An 18,721-nucleotide genomic window follows, 5' to 3' on the forward strand; every position below is an offset into this window, starting at 1 on the left:
ATCAGCAGCTGGGAGAAAGCTGGACTTTCCTGGGAAAAGGGAAAGCACAGGAAACAGAAACAGGATTTCAAGGTTACGGGCCAAGTGTGGGGCTCTGACAAGAAATCTCAGAGGGAGGGAATGACTTTTCCTGAGAGGTGCTCCTGGCAGTAATATCACTTGCTCCCCTCGCCAACAGCTGTTCTTACAGGCTCCCCTGAAGGAAGATGGAAGGGAAGAAAAATTACAGGAGGCCCTTAAGGCAGCTGCAGACACTAGCAGAGCAAATCCATAAAAAGGCCAAGCTTAGAAAAGACACTGATGGTGGGAAAGTCCAGAATCCTGAGGAGAATTGTCTACTGCTCTCTGCAAGGAGCCATCAACATGAAGCTCCCCATAGTCCCTAAATATAGCATCTGCCCCAGCCATTTGCCAATCTGTTTAAATTTTTGCTTATTTCAGAAATGACGCTTCCATGTATCTCAGCTCTGCAAAGCACAGCCAGTGGAATTTGCTCGCTGTCTCTTACATTAATTTGGTAGCCTGAGCCCAATACAGTGTTTGGGGCCATGCTATTTCCTTACCTAAAATAAAGAAAGCATGGTGAATTTCCTGCCAAACTACCTCTTGCCATTAATGCCCCCCCCCCCGTGGTTGTTCAATGGCTTTGGTAGCAAAAAGTCATGTGCAAATTTTATTTACTTCTTTTTTTAAAGCAGATACCCACATTGGCAGAAGTTACGGGTAGAAAAAATACTGAGAAGATCAAGAACAAATGCCATAGCGCTATGCATTAAAGAAAGGCAACATGATTTGCAAAAACTTTCTGGGTATCCCACTGTGTGATATGGTGAGGCAAGGCAAAGCCCAACTCGGGTGCAAGACAAAGCCAGGTTCAGCCTGGACACAAGGCAAGACAAGGATCAGACTGGATATACTGCAGGGCTCAGTTGTCCTGCAACCTACAGCTGCTCCAGAAAGGAACACAATGAAAAAAGTCCTTATGTAGCAGCAGCAGCAGCAGCAGCAGCAGCAGCAGCAGCAGCAGCAGCAGCAGCAAGTGATACCTAATTGTTAGCCCCACTCGCACTGCGAGGTGCTGCTGTACTAAAAAGGGTTAAACCACAGAGCCTAGGACTTGCCGATCAGAAGGTCGGCGGTTCAAATCCCTGCGACGGGGTGAGCTCCCATTGCTTGGTCCCAGCTCCTGCCAACCTAGCAGTTTGAAAGCACGTCAAGTAGATAAATAGGTACCGCTCTGGTGGGAAGGTAAACAGCGTTTCCGTGCGCTGCTCTGGTTTGCCAGAAGCGGCTTAGTCATGCTGGCCACATGACCTGGAAGCTGTACGCCAGTTCCCTCAGCCAATAAAGCGAGATGAGCGCTGCATCCCAGAGTCAGCCACGACTGGACCTAATGGTCAGGGGTCCCTTTACCTTTACCTTACTGCAATGGAGCAGGGGATCCTCAGGTCTTCTGTTCAACAAATAAGCAGCCTTCTATTATGTTTTTGATTTTAATCTTGCTTGATTTAATATGCAGAAAAATCAAAGGCAAAGAAAATTCTTAGGTTGAGCATGGATGTGTTGAAAGTGAGGCCACCCATCATTAGAGAACTCTGCAAGCTTCTGCCAGTGTTTTATATTCCTTTCAGTTTTAAGAACTTCTCGGCAAATCTAAGAGGGCTATTTTGCTGTCTCGTGTTCTTTATAACCAGAATTTCTGAATAGCTTCACAACAGAATGCTGGATACATCTGACAGGTGCAATAACCCGGAAAAATGACTTCATGCTCTTCATAAACAGCCTCTGGGAAGTCATTTAAACACAACCACAAAAAGTCTCCTGCAGGTTAGAATTACCAGTTCTGCAAGGAACAATGAGAAAGAGTTGCCAATTTAAAGCAATAATGTAAGCTATTAAATAATTTTGAATACGGTGGTGGGAGGGAGAATCACCGGATGTAAAGTCTTATACTGCAATGCTATGTACATCGTCTACTTCAAAATCCTACTGAATTCTACTGGGATTACTCCCAGGTAAGTGTGTGCAAAACTGCAGCCTTATTTCCTTACTGAAAAAACAACAACAAGAAGCAGCAAATGGATGAGGTCTGCTGGGAAGGAATCATTTTGTAGCTTTCTAACAGTTGTTTCCACACTTTGCCCGCGGTATACGACTCTCTACAGCGCAATGATGTAAATAACTTGGCATATTGTAAAAGCTCAGCTAAGCACCGTTAGCACAGCTAGTTTGGGGGCCATCTAGGAGCCTAGCACATGATGTGAATTACAAAGGGTTGGAGAGCACTTGAGAAGAATTCAAAGAAAGAAAAGAAAAGCTGTTTGAAGAGAGAGGGAGAGAGAGAGAGAAAAGAGTGGGTTTGGTGGAGGGAGGGGGAGAGACACAACACATCCTTATTGGAGTGCTAAATCAGGCACAGGGTTTCAGGAGTTGCCAGTTTAAAAAATGCTTCACTGTCAAAGTTGGGAGTCGAGGCAGCGCACAGAACTGAGGCTGCAGTGTATAGAAGCCCACAGGCTGTCAGAATCTGAAGAGGTTCCTGGAGTGAGGGCGGAAAGCAGGAAGGAAGGAATGAAAAATATTTTAAGGCCAATTATTGTTCTTTTTTCTTTACCCTTGACTCCAAAGAATATGAAGTAGGTTTTTTTAAAAGGATTATATTCAGTCTTGACCACACCTCTCAACCGCTTGGGATTTTCCAGAACATTCCATGGGCACAGCCAGCAAACCATGTATTTAAGTCACAACGCATCACTAGTAATGGGCAAACCCACCACACTCCCAATCAGAATTAAATCTGACTGGGAATTAATCTGGAAGATAGTTTCCCCCCACTGTCTCCTGAAAACCCCAAACGAGGTCCACAACTCTGGATTTGGTCTGGACGTCTTGCTGCAGGGTGATGATGCCAAGGTCCACAGGCCTCAGTACCTGTCAAAGGACCTTAAAATTTATGGACTGCCCTCACTTTGCATACTAGGAAAGTGGGCAATGAGCAGTGGTAAGTTGCACAAAGAGGGTGGGGTAGATTTTAGGGATGCAAAAGAACCAGCATTCATCCCAGCATTTGCCCTCATTGGGATTACAGATAGCTCCCCCCCTGCCACAGGCTTCAACTTCAACTTTCAAACTAATCACAGTTCTCCACTGTGTCCAAACGTAGGAGCTGAAGTTAGCTAACAAACTATGATTTCAAACCATGGTTTGATAACCATCACCTAACTGCACTTAGAACTAAAATTTCTGAGTTCTAATGCTGTGAGGAACTGTGCTTAGTTCAGAAGCAGAAGTGCATTCTTTTAAGAGGAAACCATGGTTGGCTGAAGCAGGCCAGTGCCAGTGTCCTACTAAAAATCAATGAATGATTGGAGGATGAAATTGATGGACTATGCAGAATTAGATAAACTAACAGGAAGAATTCAAAACCGGCGGGACCAGAGATTCACAGAAGAATGGTGTAAATTCACGGACTATTTGAAAAGTAATTGTGATGACCAGATTACATTTGCAGGTTTGCAAGAAGTTTTGTGAGGTGAATAATTTGAATTATTGCATAATTGGATAAAGAGGAAGATGTTAGTTAAGATAATTAAAGGCAATATAAATTTAAGAAATGCAGAAGAAATGATAAAAACGGGGGACCATCAGAGGTGCTGATGGAAGTCCAGAAAGATTGTATAAGATGTGAAGTTTTGTGGTATGTATGACAATTAATATGTTTAAAAATTAAAAAAAAAATTAAAAAAAATAAAAAATCAATGAATGCAGAGTGAAGAGGCTAGAGACTGTGGATTGAGACCGAGAAAAATAGGCTGAGGGCTTGAAAGAACAGGACAAAAGGACAAAGGGAAAGAGAAATACCCTCATTCTTATTGTTAAGTAAAGAAGTGGGGCAGGGCTCCATGGCCAGGTGCATTAAGCTCCACCCCCAGTTGCCATTCTCATCACTCTCTATGAGTTTGGCTCCTGTGATCATAGAGGCTTCCTGCCTTTTTAGAACCTTTTCCAGGCTTATAAAATGTGCAAGGATTCCTCTACAAGCACAGGAGGCTCCGTGCTTCAGACTATCTCTCTCTCCCCCCCCCCCCGCCACCTCCTCCAGCCAATGAGCATGGGAGAACTGTAGATTACAGTGATGATGCCTGGCATTTTTCTTTCATCTTTTTAAACAGTCTACAGTTCCGTCAATATCAATATATATATTACGAGGGGTTTTCTGCAGAGAATGAAAGACGAAGCACGATAATGCGGTTATCGCATTTGGCCTAATCAAATTCCGCCCTGAAATTTTGTTCTGCTTAAAAAACTGCACTCTGCAAAATCAATAGCTCTATGTAATTAAAGGCAGTGTTGGTGTATCTCTTCCACACACCCAGGTCTCAAGGGGCTGAGCGGGGGCACCACTTCTAGGCTATAATAGAGTTGGAAAGACACTCTTCCTCCTCCATCTCTGCTGTTATTCTTAATAGACACTCTAGTGGCTGAAACGGCTGCTGAGCAAGGGACTCTTGTTAGCTTAGAAAACAGGCGCTGCATTTTTGCGTATAAAACGCACAAGGGAATAATGATTTTCTTCGCATGGTAAAACTACGCCAGTCAAATAAAATAAAAAAACTCTCGAAAGCCCTTTTAACCCCAAGGCATTTTAACGAACTATTACACAGAGAAGATGCTACTGATTTGTCTAAAGGCTTCTCTCCCCAAATACAGCACAGTTCCGATTATGAAAGTGGAATATAGTTGGGCTGGAAAGAGAGAAAGCCAACTTCCTGCAGTACTCAGAGGTTAAAGATGTCCTGGAATCAAGCCAAAGGAAGAAAGATAGCAAAGCAAATGGCTGATCCATATTATAGGTTACGTCAGGGCTTCCTCCAGACTTCCAACAACACAGCCAGCAATTTCCATTGGGCTGCTCCAACTATCTGCTCAACTTAACCTTAAAAGTGCCAGATTCATATGTCTATACAGTGGTACCTCAGGTTATGAACTTAATTCATTCCGGAAGTCCGTTCTTAACCAGAGGCGTGCATTCCCTACATAGGCCTCCCGCGGCCCCAGAAGTGGACTGCATTCGTATCCCGGGGCAATGTTCGCAACCCGGAACACCTACTTCCGGGTCTGTGGAGTTCATAACCCAAAGCGTTCGTAAGCAGGACTGTTCGTAACCCGAGGTACCACTGTATTAAAAAGTACACTGACAGCACCCTATGGCTTTCAGGCTCAGCCAAGAGGAGGGTTTTCTAGAAATGTTTCTGCCATGGTAAACAAACTGAAGAAGCAGTTCTGCAGGCAGCAAAAGGACGTAAGGTAGATGGTGGGGTGGCATAACAAGAACTAACAGGGGACTCCTTTTAGTGGTAGACTGATAGAGGTGCACAAATTCAGGTTCTGAATTCCAGTGCCATTAGATCAAAGACTTCAAGAAGGGGTGGGATTTCTTAATGGCAGGGTTTTTCCTCCCAGAAAAGCCCACTAGGCCAGTTCTGCCTCTCTCCTTTAACATGCCATGTCATGCCCTGCATGTAAACCTAAACAAAGTTGCAGCTTTGTGTTGCAGATATAGGTCAACATAAAGATACACATTTAAAGATGGGTATTGCAACTCTGTGAAGGTTCTCCGAAAAACTCACAGCACTCTTAGCAAATGACCGCTCCCAGGGTTCTTTGGGGGATGCTATGGGCAGCATTCAACTAACCGCTCCCGGCGGTTGTGGGAAAACACAGAGCAGATTTAGGGGTGCGCACATGGGGAGGAGAGGAGGGCAGAATATTCACCTTAGTGCTACATTGAATGCAACCCAATGACTGTTAAAAGTGCTATGAGAGCACTTTGAATGCATGGTGTGTGTATATAACTACAATCTTGGGCTTGAATCCAACATTACTCGTACTTAGAGTAGACCAATTAAAATTAGGCCCATTCATTTCAGTGGGTGTACTCTGAGTAAAACTTAAGTGAGCTAGAACCCTTGGACCAGAGAGATCTGGATTCAAATTCTGTCACCCCAAGCTCCTCAGACGAGGTGGGATTTTGAAAGTATGCCCCTTGGACATGTTTGACCTGCTACTCAATTGCTCAGTTTGCTTTAAAAGTTATTATTCTGGGCTGAGCTGCTACTAGAGCTTTATTGTAATCTTGTTATTATTTACTTTCCAGTGCTGTTTTTCATTGTATTTTATTGAGATTTGCATTTTTCATCAAACATTGCCATGTTCATATTTTTTATGTGTGTAAGCTGGCTTGTGGGGGCTTGGTCCTAAAAGGCAGCCAAAAACTGATCACTAAATGTATGTATGTATATATGTATGTATGTTATAGATCAAAGAAAGAGAGAAGGGAGTAGCTGTATTAATAACATGGGGAACATGGTCGAAGGCACTTACGCAGCTCTTCCCGGTGTTTCTCTGTTTGCTCAAAATACTGACGGAGCTCTTCTGTGATCTCCATGTTGCTCAAGTCACACTCGATATCCCCTTCGTCTTCGGAGTCGGTGTCTGTTTCGGAATCGCTCTCCACGACCCCTCTACCTGCGGCATTACGAGGGGCATGTTGAGACCCGGGAGGGAGCCTGGGTTGGCTCCCTCGTGTGAAGGCAGAATAGGACCCAGTCCTCAGGGGCTCCCCTTCATCCCAATCAGAGTAGCGTCCACTGGGAAGACTTTCAGAAGGAGGAAATGGCAGATTGTACAAGGACTCCATGGCTTTCTTGTAAGCATATCGGTGCCTGCTCATCCACTCCATGGCTTGGTTGTAATGCTTCCAGTATCTCGCATAGACATTTTGGGAATACCATGGTCCTTTCTCTTGAGGCACTGAATCCCCCTAAGAACATGGGCAAAGATTTTAAAAAATCAATTATTTCTACAGCATGTCCTCCATCTCCCAATTAATTCATGCAGCCCATTCCTGCCACTAATTCGGAAAGCGATGCAACTTTCTGTCCTACTATTAGCTTAGTTGCAAGAACATGGCTCTTAGGTGGTTATCACATTCAGGTGGTTGGTAAAATATTTTGATTTATAAGGCACTGGTAGCTTTGCACCAATCCTAAGATCACCTAAGTTGACAGAAGCCCCCAGAAGCCTGAAATCGGGTAGCTCACTAGCTCCAAGTGGATAAGAGAGAGAGAGAGTTGGGATTTGATATCCCGCCTTTCACTCCCCTTCAGGAGTCTCAAAGCGGCTAACAATCTCCTTTCCCTTCCTCCCCCACAACAAACACTCTGTGAGGTGAGTGGGGCTGAGAGACTTCAAAGAAGTGTGACTGGCCCAAGGTCACCCAGCAGCTGCATGTGGAGGAGCGGAGACGCGAACCCGGTTCCTCAGATTACGTGACTACCGCTCTTAACCACTACACCACACTGGCTCTCTGGATAAGAGGTAAGGCCACAGGTTGTGCTTGTGCCGTGTCTACTATAACTCTATCCTTAAAGTAAGGGAGAGCATTTCCCTTGATTCATCCAAGCCAGAAGAGAATCACTCATGTAACTAGGGTATCCTTTTGCTCCTTGGCCACCTTCTTCTGTTCAAGCCAACCTACAATTAAATCCAGCATTTGTTAACAGAGAAGAATCAATCAGATGTGCAACCTCCTTTGCCTGTGGAAAAACCCATCTCTAATCAGCAAGATACAACGTGCAACAGTTCAATAAAGCATTAATCTCTCTCAGTCAACACACACTTGTGAACCTGGCTGCACAAACTCGACCCATTTGCTTAAGCCGAAAAGGATGCTCAAATAGCTAAACAGCGGTGGAGCGAGAGCTAAATGGAGTGCAGAGATCCCTCAAGCATTTAAGCTGACAAGAGATTTAGCAAGGCAGTCCCAGTTTATGTTATCTAGTGTCTCTCCCCTCCACTATGCAGATGACCTGGGGGTCTCTAACTGAATAGACCTCCATGCATACCATTGCTCTCTCCCTCTTTTTCAAAGGAGAGAAATCATGTGAACAGGACCTCAAAACTATTAGCGTTGGCATGGAAGACGACATGCCATGTCATCTGTGTGGGGGGTGTCCTGCTCCTCCATCAAGTGAAGGCAACATGAACCAAGGCACTGACACCCCCTCCCTACTAGGCACCCCCCAAAAAACCCCAATTTACTACTATGGTGAGAAACATTGCACTCTTATTTCAACATGAAAAAGCTGTCAAGATTAACTTGAGGTCATGAAGCAGCCCCGAGTCTCCGTGCTTTATGAATATACATTTTGGAGGCAAAATCCTGAACGCTTCAGAATTTGACAGGATTGACTTCTGCCGCACGAGTATTCCACCCTAAACTATTAAGAATAAATGAATTCCAAAAGCCTAATTGTATTTACTCTTGCCATTCAGTTTTGACAATGAGTCTTAAGAGGTCAGTCTCCTTTTGTTTATGGCTAGTTTCACTTTCTGGTTCCCATGGACTAATAGGACGCACTTTTTTGTGTCAGACATACTTGAATACAAGTAGAAGTCTCCCCCTCCCCTCCCAGCCCATCTCTGAAAGGCTTTGGTGGGGGAGGGGCGGAGCCCTAACAATGGGCTTGATATGCATCCCACTGAAGTCAATGGCAACATTCCCATTATTTTAATGGCACTGGACTGCTCCCAATGGCCTTTGGAAACCAGCTTTTAAGAACAAGGGCAAATAGCTCCAAATTATTTTTATATGCAACTTTTAAAATTAAAAAGTTCACGCATTCACAATTTTGTATACATTTAAAATTTCAGAAAATAATATTGGGAACATCAGGACTTACAGTGCAGTCCTAACCACGCCAACTCTTGTTTAATTTAATGGGGCTTACTTTCTTGTTATGATTGCAGCCTTAGCTGTAGAAGCCCTATTTATTTCAGTGGGTCTACTCTTAAGTATTACCAAGTCTGGATCTAACCGAATCAATTCGGTTCCGGGTTTGGTATACCACATTCTGGATGAAAATAAAATGCCAGGTGGTGATTGTACCATTCAGAGCATATTGGTAGAATTGCATCCCAGAACTTTATCATCTCAAAAAGTACATGGATCACTGTGCATTTGAAAGTGACCCACATCAAATGTCCATTAGCTTAACCTTTCCCCTAACATGCTACCTTTACCTATGTAGCTCTGAATTCGTCCCATAGCCAAGTCAAGACTGTATCCATTTTGAAAGCAACTGCACTATATTTTAATAAGGTTTGTTAGCTTTACTCACTGAATTTTTAAGGATACATCACCAATAGTTCTAACAGTTTTGAGTGGCTGTTTACTTACTTACTTACACACACACACACACACACACACACACTCCCGCTCCGCTGCAAGGCAATGCTGAAGCGCAAAATATTATCAGTTGTTCTTTTTAACCAAACTGTTTCTCAAGCGGATCTTGGTGGCGACTGCAGCAAAGAAAGCGGAATACAGCTGGCTGATTTGCCTAGCTGTTGTTAATTTAGGAGAGGAACACAAAGGATCGTTTCAAGTAGTCAGAATTGTGATTCTGATGCTTAGCCAAATACTTCTTTTAGGGGGAATGAGGGGAGGAGGAGGAAGGGGAGGAGGAGAAGGGGTAGAAGTGACCCTGGGAAACCTCAGAATGCTGCAGGGAATGTTAAGAAGAAGCCTAGGTGTTTAAAAACATTTAAAAGGAGGAGGAGGAAGAGGAGGAGAGAACTATAAAGCCCAGTTAAATCAATTCTATTATACATTGCATCAGTTGAAACAATTGTATTGCACATCACCACCATCATCAGGCTGTTTCCAATTGGGTCTCTCCACTGGCTCTGTAACCCAGATGAGGTTTCTGTTACTGGAAAGTGATTTTCACTCCCCCCCCCTTTCCTCTGCAGTTCCCTCTCAAAATCTGCTCCAGAAGGTTGGGGAACAGTATGGTAGGTGGCACAGAGAAAGGGGCACTATGCAGAAATCGCCTCCCTCTCTCCTTTTGGCGCACAGAAGCCTCCAGTGGATCAAAGAGCCTTCTATCAGTGGAGGAACTCAATTGGACACAACCCAAATCATCATCATCACCATCTTCTTCATCACAACATATGGCCTTCCTGAGCTGTATACAGTGGTACCTCGGAAGTCCAACAGAATCCATTCTGAAAGTCCATTCGACTTCCAAAACCAAGGAAGCTCCTGCAGCCAATCGGAAGCCAGGGAGGACGTTCGGGTTCCAAAGAACGTTCGCAAACCGGAACACTCACTTCTGGGTTTGCAGCATTTGAGAGCCAAAACGTTCAACTTGCAAGGGGTTCGGCATCCAAGGTAATACTGTGTATTATGCTTGCAGTGCTACCTTTCACAGACCTCTTATCTCGAGAATCTCATGTCTTAAGATATGTGCAACATAACACTCATGGTTTTAGGTCTGTGCATTTATTATCCCCAAAAGAGCATTTTGCTCCCACTCCTATTCCCAGCTGCTTCCTTATTTACCCTGCAAGAAGCGGCCAAGTGTCATTTAGGGGGACACATGAATACGTGGAAAAGAGCTGCAAACAAACAAGTGTTTGCAAACACAGTTACTAATTTCTAATAGGCGTTGGCTGCAGCTTCTTGTCAATTCTACACTGGGGGCAAACCTGTGAAATGGCCCCAATGGAGTGAAGGGAGAGGAAGATTAGGGCTTCCGAGGTTTGGGCTTCCTCAGGTATGCCTGAGCTCAGCTTCTCAGGAGGGGGCTTTATCCATCCTCAGAGTCTATCCTCCTATATTTCTGATCCCTCTACATACAGATACGCCACCTACATGACGCAACTGTTTTCAGCTGCACATGGACTTCTTCACATAGAAGAACATGGACTCTATAACCAACTGCTATCCATGTATTGCAACTATTTGCTGCAAGCTGCCCAGAGGCATTTGTGTTTTGCTGCACCACTCAAATGCTGTAGGGATAAACAGAGACAGAATCCAACAAATGTTTGTTGGGTCCCAAAGGCCCACCCGCCTCACGCCCCATTTATCTTTCCTCCAAATCTGCCATGATGCCCTCTTTATGCTTAACCATTCTAAGCAATCTGAGCACATGTCTTTATTATGAGACAAAGCTTTAAAATGCTCGTTTGTTAAGGGAGGACTCACTGGCCAACCCTTTTCCCCATTAAACACACACACACCCACACACACACCCACACACCCACACACCATCTCTCAATTAAAAATGTGATCCCCCAGAAAAATAAAAACAATACTCTACAAAATTATTCATATATATATATATATATATATATATATATATATATATATATGGTCCCAATGAGTTCAAAGGTGCTTACGACCAGGCAAGCAAGTGTAGTAGGACTGCAACACAAAATAATATGCCACTGGGGTTAAAAAGCAACAACTTGTGCTTGAAGTAGCTGCCTTCTATGCTTGTCATCGGCTAATTAGCAGCTGAGATAGATGCTCCTGCCTGCTCATTTCATGCCTGCCTCCTCTTGACGGGCTGCTCTGTTGTGTGTCTCTCCCCATCACCTCCTTTGCACAAGGCGGTATGATTTGTAAGTAGCCCTATGGCGGTATTGGGCAAGAGATCAGCCAACTTGGCCAGAGCTACTGAGAGCTGTGTGGTAGAAGGATCCCACCCAGGCTATTCTGGCTTCTTCCCCTTCCTCAAACTTCAGAGGGCCTTTGACAAGGTAGCCTATACATATGTGAATATCAATTTTAGTAACAATGGATTCTAAATACATAAGTTCTCCTGTGTTTTAACCTTTCGTAAGGTGCTTCGAGAGGTTTTGCAAAAAGCGTTGAACGAACAGCAGCAATATATTAATGTGGATTTAGGTACCGCAGCTCACAATCTGAATACCAAACTGATACATGCAAAAGACCATCAACAAATAGAAAGGATCTTACCATGATCTATGGGAATGTGCAGCAGCGACCGATACAAACTAAAAGACAAAAGGAAAATAAATAGGTGAAGAAATCAAATGTTTACATAGAGGGAGTACAAAATTAAGCCTGTAGCCTGTTAGGTTTTCAGATTCAACTCAAGGTGCTTGTTTTGATCTTTAAAACGCAAGAAGGTTCAAGGCTAAGGGATGGATTTTGGTAATATGGAGCCCTTTACGAGGACAAGATTTGATGCCCTTCCCATTCTGGCCTTCTGTTCTGCACATACTCTCAAGTGCACTAAGGCGTAGTTGTGGCAACTCAAATCGCCCAACTGACCAGGGCCTAACTCTGAGTAGGTGCCCATATAGACAAACAATGAGGGGTGTGCAATACTGGCCACATGGGGTGCAAGCAGGTACTCCAATTATCTTTTGCAGCAAGTTTTTTTCCATTGCTAAAGCCCAGTGGATCTGAATGAAAGGAGATGAGTGATGTCAGGATTGCGTCCATTCATCTGAAATGCAAATTAGGACACCGCTACAAGGCAGCACAAAGGCACAGCTAGCACAATTGTACAGCTGAGAAAGAGCGAGCGAGCGAGCGAGCGAAAGAGAGAGAGAGAGAGAGAGAGAGAGAGAGAGAGAGAGAGAGAATGATCATTACTCACTCACCCTTTGCCGCAAAAGGTGTTGGAAGTTCATACACCCTTGCCGACAGACTACTACTCGCATGGGAAAAGATCTGAAATTTCTCAGGCCCAAAGATGCTAAGGAGATGGAATTTACAGTCATTTTCCCTAGTTTTCAAGGGAAGCAGAAAAAACCTACAGGAATACTAAGCTGGCGGTGATTATTAACAGAAGACTGCAGAGATTCTGCTGTACTCTGAGCCTGCAGGTCTGTAGCACATTAAGCTCCAGTTCCATTTTGTATGTCCCAAACCGTTCTGTTTCCCATGCTCCAGCTCTTTTAAAGTTTGTCCATGTCTCTCACAGTTTATACATGCTCATTGAATTTCTTTAATATGACACATCTGGTCTCTGGCAAGGTCGCTGTTATAAGTAATAACAAGGTCCCTTTCCCACATTTAGGATACAGAGTCTTTTGTTTTTGTCTTTCCTGTTTCCTGACTATTCTTAGGGTGGCAAAAGGGTGGCATTCAACTAAGTTTGACTCAGAGTAGACCGACTGAAGCTAATGAACACTAAATTACGTCCATTGATTTCAATGGGTTCTACTAAGTAAAGCTTAGCTGACTACCCACCAAACATCTTTATTAATAGACTGCCTGCCTAAATCTAAACGAATCACCTCTGAACTGTCCCAGTTATATGCAGAGCTGTTTCAGACAAGGGCAAATGTTTTCCACTTTTCATTTTGCATTTTGACAAACTGGCAGCTTGACGGGAGCCAACATAACTGTGGACTCAAAAGTTCAATTTGTGAACAGCTGCTGGTTGTTGAAGCCACTGTGAGCAGGACCTCTTGGTTTCCGTCACAAGGTGGCACCAAAACTGTATGAACTGGGGTTGCTGCTTGTCTGAGTTAATTTATAAATCCAGGGTGGGAGCTGATAGAAATCCAACAACACCCTAATGTAAATGAAAATATTATCTGGTCCCATGTGGATTCTTATTATTATGTATTAAATTTCTTTATTGCCCTTCACCGGAAGATCACAATATATAAAACTGCAATATAAAAAACCCCACAAAAAATACATAGCGTAACAACAAACAAAAACTAAAACCCTCACAGTTTAAAAGGCCATAGATTAATTAATTAGCCAAAGGCCTGGGAGAAGAGGAATAATAATGATAATAATAATTTATTATTTATACCCTGTCCATCTTGCTGGGTTTCCCCAGCCACCCTGGGCGGCTCCCAACAAAATATTAAAAACACAAGAAAACATCAAACATTAAAAGCTTCCCGATACAGGGTTGCCTTCAGAGATCTTCTAGTCAGATCGTTGTTTATTTCCTTGACATCTGATGGGAGGGCATTCCACAGGGTGGGCGCCACTACCGAGAAGGCCCTCTGCCTGGTTCCCTGTAACTTTGCTTTTTGCAGGGAGGAAACCGACAGAAAGTCTCAGCGCTGAACCTCAGTGTCCGGGCAGAATGATGGGGGTGGAGACGCTCCTTCGGGTATACTGGACTACTCACAAAATGTTTCTGCCTGGCACCTAAAGGTATGTAACTAAGGCACCAGGTGAGCCTTTCACAGGGGAGAGTATTCCACAAACGGAGAGCCACAGAAAAGGCCTGTTTTCGTATTGCCGCCCTCTGGACCACTCGTGGAGGCACACAAAGGGCCTTAGATGATGACTGCAGGGATATGCACCTCACAGAAGACCAGATCAATGAGTTTCCTACAGTAGTGGATCCCAAACTTCCCACCTGTTGCCGCCCCCCCCCCCCGCCATAAAAACAGTTGCTGAGGCTGTTTTTTGTTTTTACCTGTGGTAGGTATTGTAATACACTGTGCTAGATGCTGTATGATTTTAACTGCATTTCTACACAGATGCTGTGGGCTACCTGAATGAAGCTTGCGGACAACTGGTGGTCTATGGAATTCTGTTTGGGAATCCCTGTCCTAGAGTATCCTCCTCAAGTTCAGACAGACAACAAGGCGATACAGGGCCATAAAGGCAAGAAGCTGATAAGGGCAGTTTTTGTCCACTCTTGGTGGCTGAAGCCAGGATACCTCACAAAATATTAAGGGAATCTGCTCTGCCAGAACACTTTAATACACGTGCAATTAACCCAGTGGCAAAAGTTCTCATTGTTTTACACACTTAATCCTTCCTCTAAGCAACATTTCCTCCATCCCAGCTGATTGCCACTGTTGCAAAACCATAAACACCAAAATGGGCCTCTCAGGAATTCATGACCCTGGCAAGGGAACGTGTTCTGTAGCTTTATGGGAAAACCACCACATTCCTGAGAAGTGGAATTGTGGGTTATGAAGTCTTGGCTGTGCTTAACGGGGATGGAGAAAGGGTTCAGATTGCTAATCTGTTTCAGCCACCATGAGGAGAACAAGGGATTTGGTTTAAGAAAAGAGGAACAAATTCGTAACAAATTGGAAGAACTCCTCCAGCATAAACTGCAGAAAGTAGCATTTTGATAGTAAACAAAGTCACTGAGGCAATTTAAAAGCTCTATCTACTCTAGATTATGCAGACATCAGAAGTCTCTGACCTTTTTCCTCAGACTAGAAAGGTGGAGTCCTCACCCAAATGTCAACTTTTTGTTGACATAAAAACAGAAAAACCACACAGAGTGGTGGACTTTCATTCACCATTACGATTTCTATAATTGCTAGCATTGCTAGAACAATCTGATTCATCTTCTAAGTGGTTGCTGTATGTTAATGCTTGGGATTTAAATCTAAAGGAATGGAGGCTCTAAGAAACTCTGTTCTGCCTCAACATTCAGCCTTACCCTGCATTTCTGCACAAGTTAATTCTGATGGTAAATGTAATCAATTATCGCATGCATGCAAATCCCCAAGCGTGCGTGAGTGGCTGGCTCTGAAACTGCTACGTCCAACAGCTGCGCCAATTTAAACCCTGTACAGCTTTAAATCCTGCACAGATTTCATTTCTTGTGTCAGAAAAGTTAAGTCTGTTCATCTCAGCATGACATGACTGCACATAACATGTATTTAAAAGGAAAACCAGGACCAAAGTGACCCAAATTTTGCATAAAGAAAAGTTGAACCATGCAATATGTCACACACTTTTTTGGGGGGGGGTGAGGGGCAAGTGTGCAGATATGTATTTGGGTAACTCATTCTGCTTGTTAGCTTTGAGGAGGGGCAAGTAGTTCAGGCTACTGAAACACTGGCACTGGAAATCTGACTCACACAAGCACAATCCTATGTATGTCTATTCAGAAGTAAGCCCTGGTGTGTTCAACAGGATTTATTCACAGGAAATTGGGTACTGGAGTGCAGCCTAAAGGATGAACTGTAGCGATGAACACCTCAAAAGACTGGCAGATATCTTCCTTCCAGTAGCACCTTAAAGACCAACTAAGTTAGTTCTTGGTATGAGCTTTCGTGTGCATGCACACTTCTTCAGATACAAGAAGAAGAATCTGAAGAAGTATCTGAAGAAGTGTGCATGCACACGAAAGCTCATACCAAGAACTAACTTAGTTGGTCTTTAAGGTGCTACTGGAAGGAATTTTGTTATTTTGACTATGGCAGACTAACACGTAACTGGCAGATATCTGATTAGTAAATGTAGTTAGGTTGGTTGCATTGTCTTCTAGGATATTACCATATTTATGGCCATTTGCTTGTCTTTCATTTTTGAAAGACATAAAAGGGGAAGGGTAGGACAGACAGAATGCAATGCTTTCTTAACTGGAAATTAAAATGTTACCTAGATCCCATATTTCTTTGATATGTGGGCTTATCAGCAATAAAGACCAGAAAGAGGATACAGTGGTACCTCTGGTTATGAACTTAATTCATTCTGGAGGTCCGTTCGTAAGCTGAAACTGTTCTTATCCTGAGGCACGCTTTCGCTAATGGGGCCTCCAGCATGTGATTTCCGTTCGCATCCTGGGGCAAAGTTTGCAACCAGGAGCAGCTACTTACAGGTTAGAGGCGTTAATAACCCATAGTGTTCATAACCCGAGGTAAAGGTAAAGGTAAAGGTAAAGGGACCCCTGACCATTAGGTCCAGACATGACTGACTCTGGGGTTGCGGCGCTCATCTCACTTTACTGGCCGAGGGAGCCGGCGTACAGCTTCCGGGTCATGTGGCCAGCATGACTAAGCCACTTCAGGCGAACCAGAGCGAACTTTCCCGCCAGAGCGGTACTTATTTATCTACTTGCACTTTGACGTGCTTTCGAACTGCTAGGTTGGCAGGAGCAGGGACCGAGCAACGGGAGCTCACCCCGTCGTGGGGATTCGAACTGCTGACCTTCTGATCGGCAAGTCCCAAGCTCTGTGGTTTAACCCACAGCGCCACCTGTGTCCCAATTGTACAGTGGTACCTGAGGTACCACTGTACAATTGTTCCTAGCCAAAATCTCTCACTTAAAAAAAATAGCAGTTGCCCCATGTCAGCTTCACTCTATTTTCTCACCACCTAAGTTAGTGATTTATATTTAATTATTGCACATATATGGTGCTTTCCCTCAGAGGAGCTCAAGGCATGATCCCCCTTCCCATTTTATCTTCACAACAACCCTGTGAGGTAGGTCAGGCAAAGCGACTGTGACTGGCCCAGGGTCACCCAAGTGAGCTTCATGGCTGAGTGGGGATTTGAACCCTGATCTCCCAGGTCCTAATCCAACGCTCTAACCACTACAGCAGAGTTATTATGCCAAGGCCAAGACATAAAATGTGCGTATGAATGGAAAAGATGTATTATGCCACCTGCAAGAAATATACCACACACCATTTCCTGCATTCTGGAGTTCTAAACAAATAAACAAGCAACCCCTGCCCTGGGAACCAACCATAAATAGTTCTGCTCAATACACGGGATGTTTACATAAACATAAGTAGCACAATAAAGCAAGCATCTCTGTTTTGAAGATTTGTCACTTGCATGCAGGGCGACTTTAACTGTCACTTACAGTAGACATGCCCCACAGCACCTCTGACTTTATTTTTCATTTCATCTACTTAACTGCATTTTTAACCCACCCTTCCACCAGGGTGGCTTGCAACAGTTCTCTTCTCACACATTTTATATGTAACTTCCAGCAATAAATTAACAGCTGCCTAGGAGGCAGCTTTCTCCTAGCCAAGCAAGTCTTGGGCTGTTTATTTTTTTAAAAAAAATAATAATACAGCACTTCTGTTTATAAACCAGCTGCCCAATCTTAATCCCCTTCACCTTGAAGAGCAGAAGACAAGAAGGCCTCAGGAGCATCCTTGATATATTCTGCAAGTATTTTGAGGGCAGCAGCCCAGAACAGACCACCTCTCCTCAACTGGGTACCCTTAGCCATGGCTCAGAACATCTTGGTTGGGAAAGGCTGGTGTGGCCAAAGTTAGAGATTAGACGCCCAAATGGTCTGGCTGGGTCTCTAAGGCAAGCTTCCTCACCTCGCCCCTCCAGATGTTTTTGGCCTACAACTCCCATGATCCCTAGCTAGCAACACCAGTGGTCAGGGATGATGGGAATTGTAGTCTCAAAACATCTGGAGGGGCGAGGTTGAGGAAGCCTGCTCTAAGGCATTGCACGCCCTCCCACTAACTCGGGGAAGCGAATTCCCAGGTGGTTTCGCGCGCGCGCAGTAAACGGGGGCGATGGGAACAGGATGCGGGAAAGAGCAGGATCCGATCCCTCCCCTCGGCCAGAGCAGCGTGGGCAGCAGGGCACCTGCCCTTGGGAACTCCTGGTCTATTTCTCCGCTGAAGAGGCTTCAGGAGCGGCACCGGCAAAGCCCCCCCCCCCCGCTGCCCACCCAGGAAGCAAAAGTAACCGGCTGGGATCGGGGCAAACATACTTCGGGCGCAGGGCGCGCAGCAAGAACCGAAGACCGCGCCGCGCCCGGCTCTTCCTTCCTGCAGGCGGGGAAAGGGAAGAGGTGGAGCTTCGCTGCTACGGGGAAGGCAAGCGCCCGAGATGCGTCTCTTTCGCGGGCCGAGGGCGGCATCTGCTGGATCGGAAGCGAGTAGCGCTGTGCCCGGAGAGAGAATTGGCTGACTATGGCTCATGCTTTTAAAGCACGTTCAACGCAGGCGCCCACCCAACCCACATCCCACGTTCTGCGAACTGTAGTTTGCTCAGGGTGCTCGGAATTGCAGCTCGAGTAAATTACAGTTCGTGTGTGTGTGTGTGTGTGTGTGTGCGCGCGCGCGTGCTTTTAATACATTGTGTTTTAATGTAACCCGCCTTAACAGTGAAAGGCAGGTAATTAATCAGCTC

The 18,721-nt window shown here is 44.6% G+C and overlaps 1 protein-coding gene across 2 annotated transcripts in view; it reads right to left on the reverse strand.

Moving 5' to 3' along the window:
• The window catches only part of GEMIN8 (gem nuclear organelle associated protein 8), a 40,023-nt gene extending 21,637 nt beyond the window's left edge, over window positions 1-18,386 (reverse strand). The window contains exons 1-3 of one of the 2 annotated variants that reach the window (XM_083502121.1): window positions 18,300-18,386; window positions 11,834-11,871; window positions 6,385-6,823 (exon numbers count right to left, since the gene is read on the reverse strand). In XM_083502121.1, coding sequence (XP_083358247.1) covers window positions 6,385-6,823; window positions 11,834-11,836 — 442 coding nt within the window. In that variant the 5' untranslated portion in view covers window positions 11,837-11,871; window positions 18,300-18,386. The remainder of the gene's footprint in view (window positions 1-6,384; window positions 6,824-11,833; window positions 11,872-18,299) is intronic. The other variant, XM_083502122.1, reaches the window with a different exon arrangement.
• Window positions 18,387-18,721: the final 335 nt, after the last annotated feature.

This window comes from Podarcis liolepis, assembly GCF_965112155.1.
Source record: "Podarcis liolepis genome assembly, chromosome: 4".
In the NCBI taxonomy this organism is placed as follows: domain Eukaryota; kingdom Metazoa; phylum Chordata; class Lepidosauria; order Squamata; family Lacertidae; genus Podarcis; species Podarcis liolepis.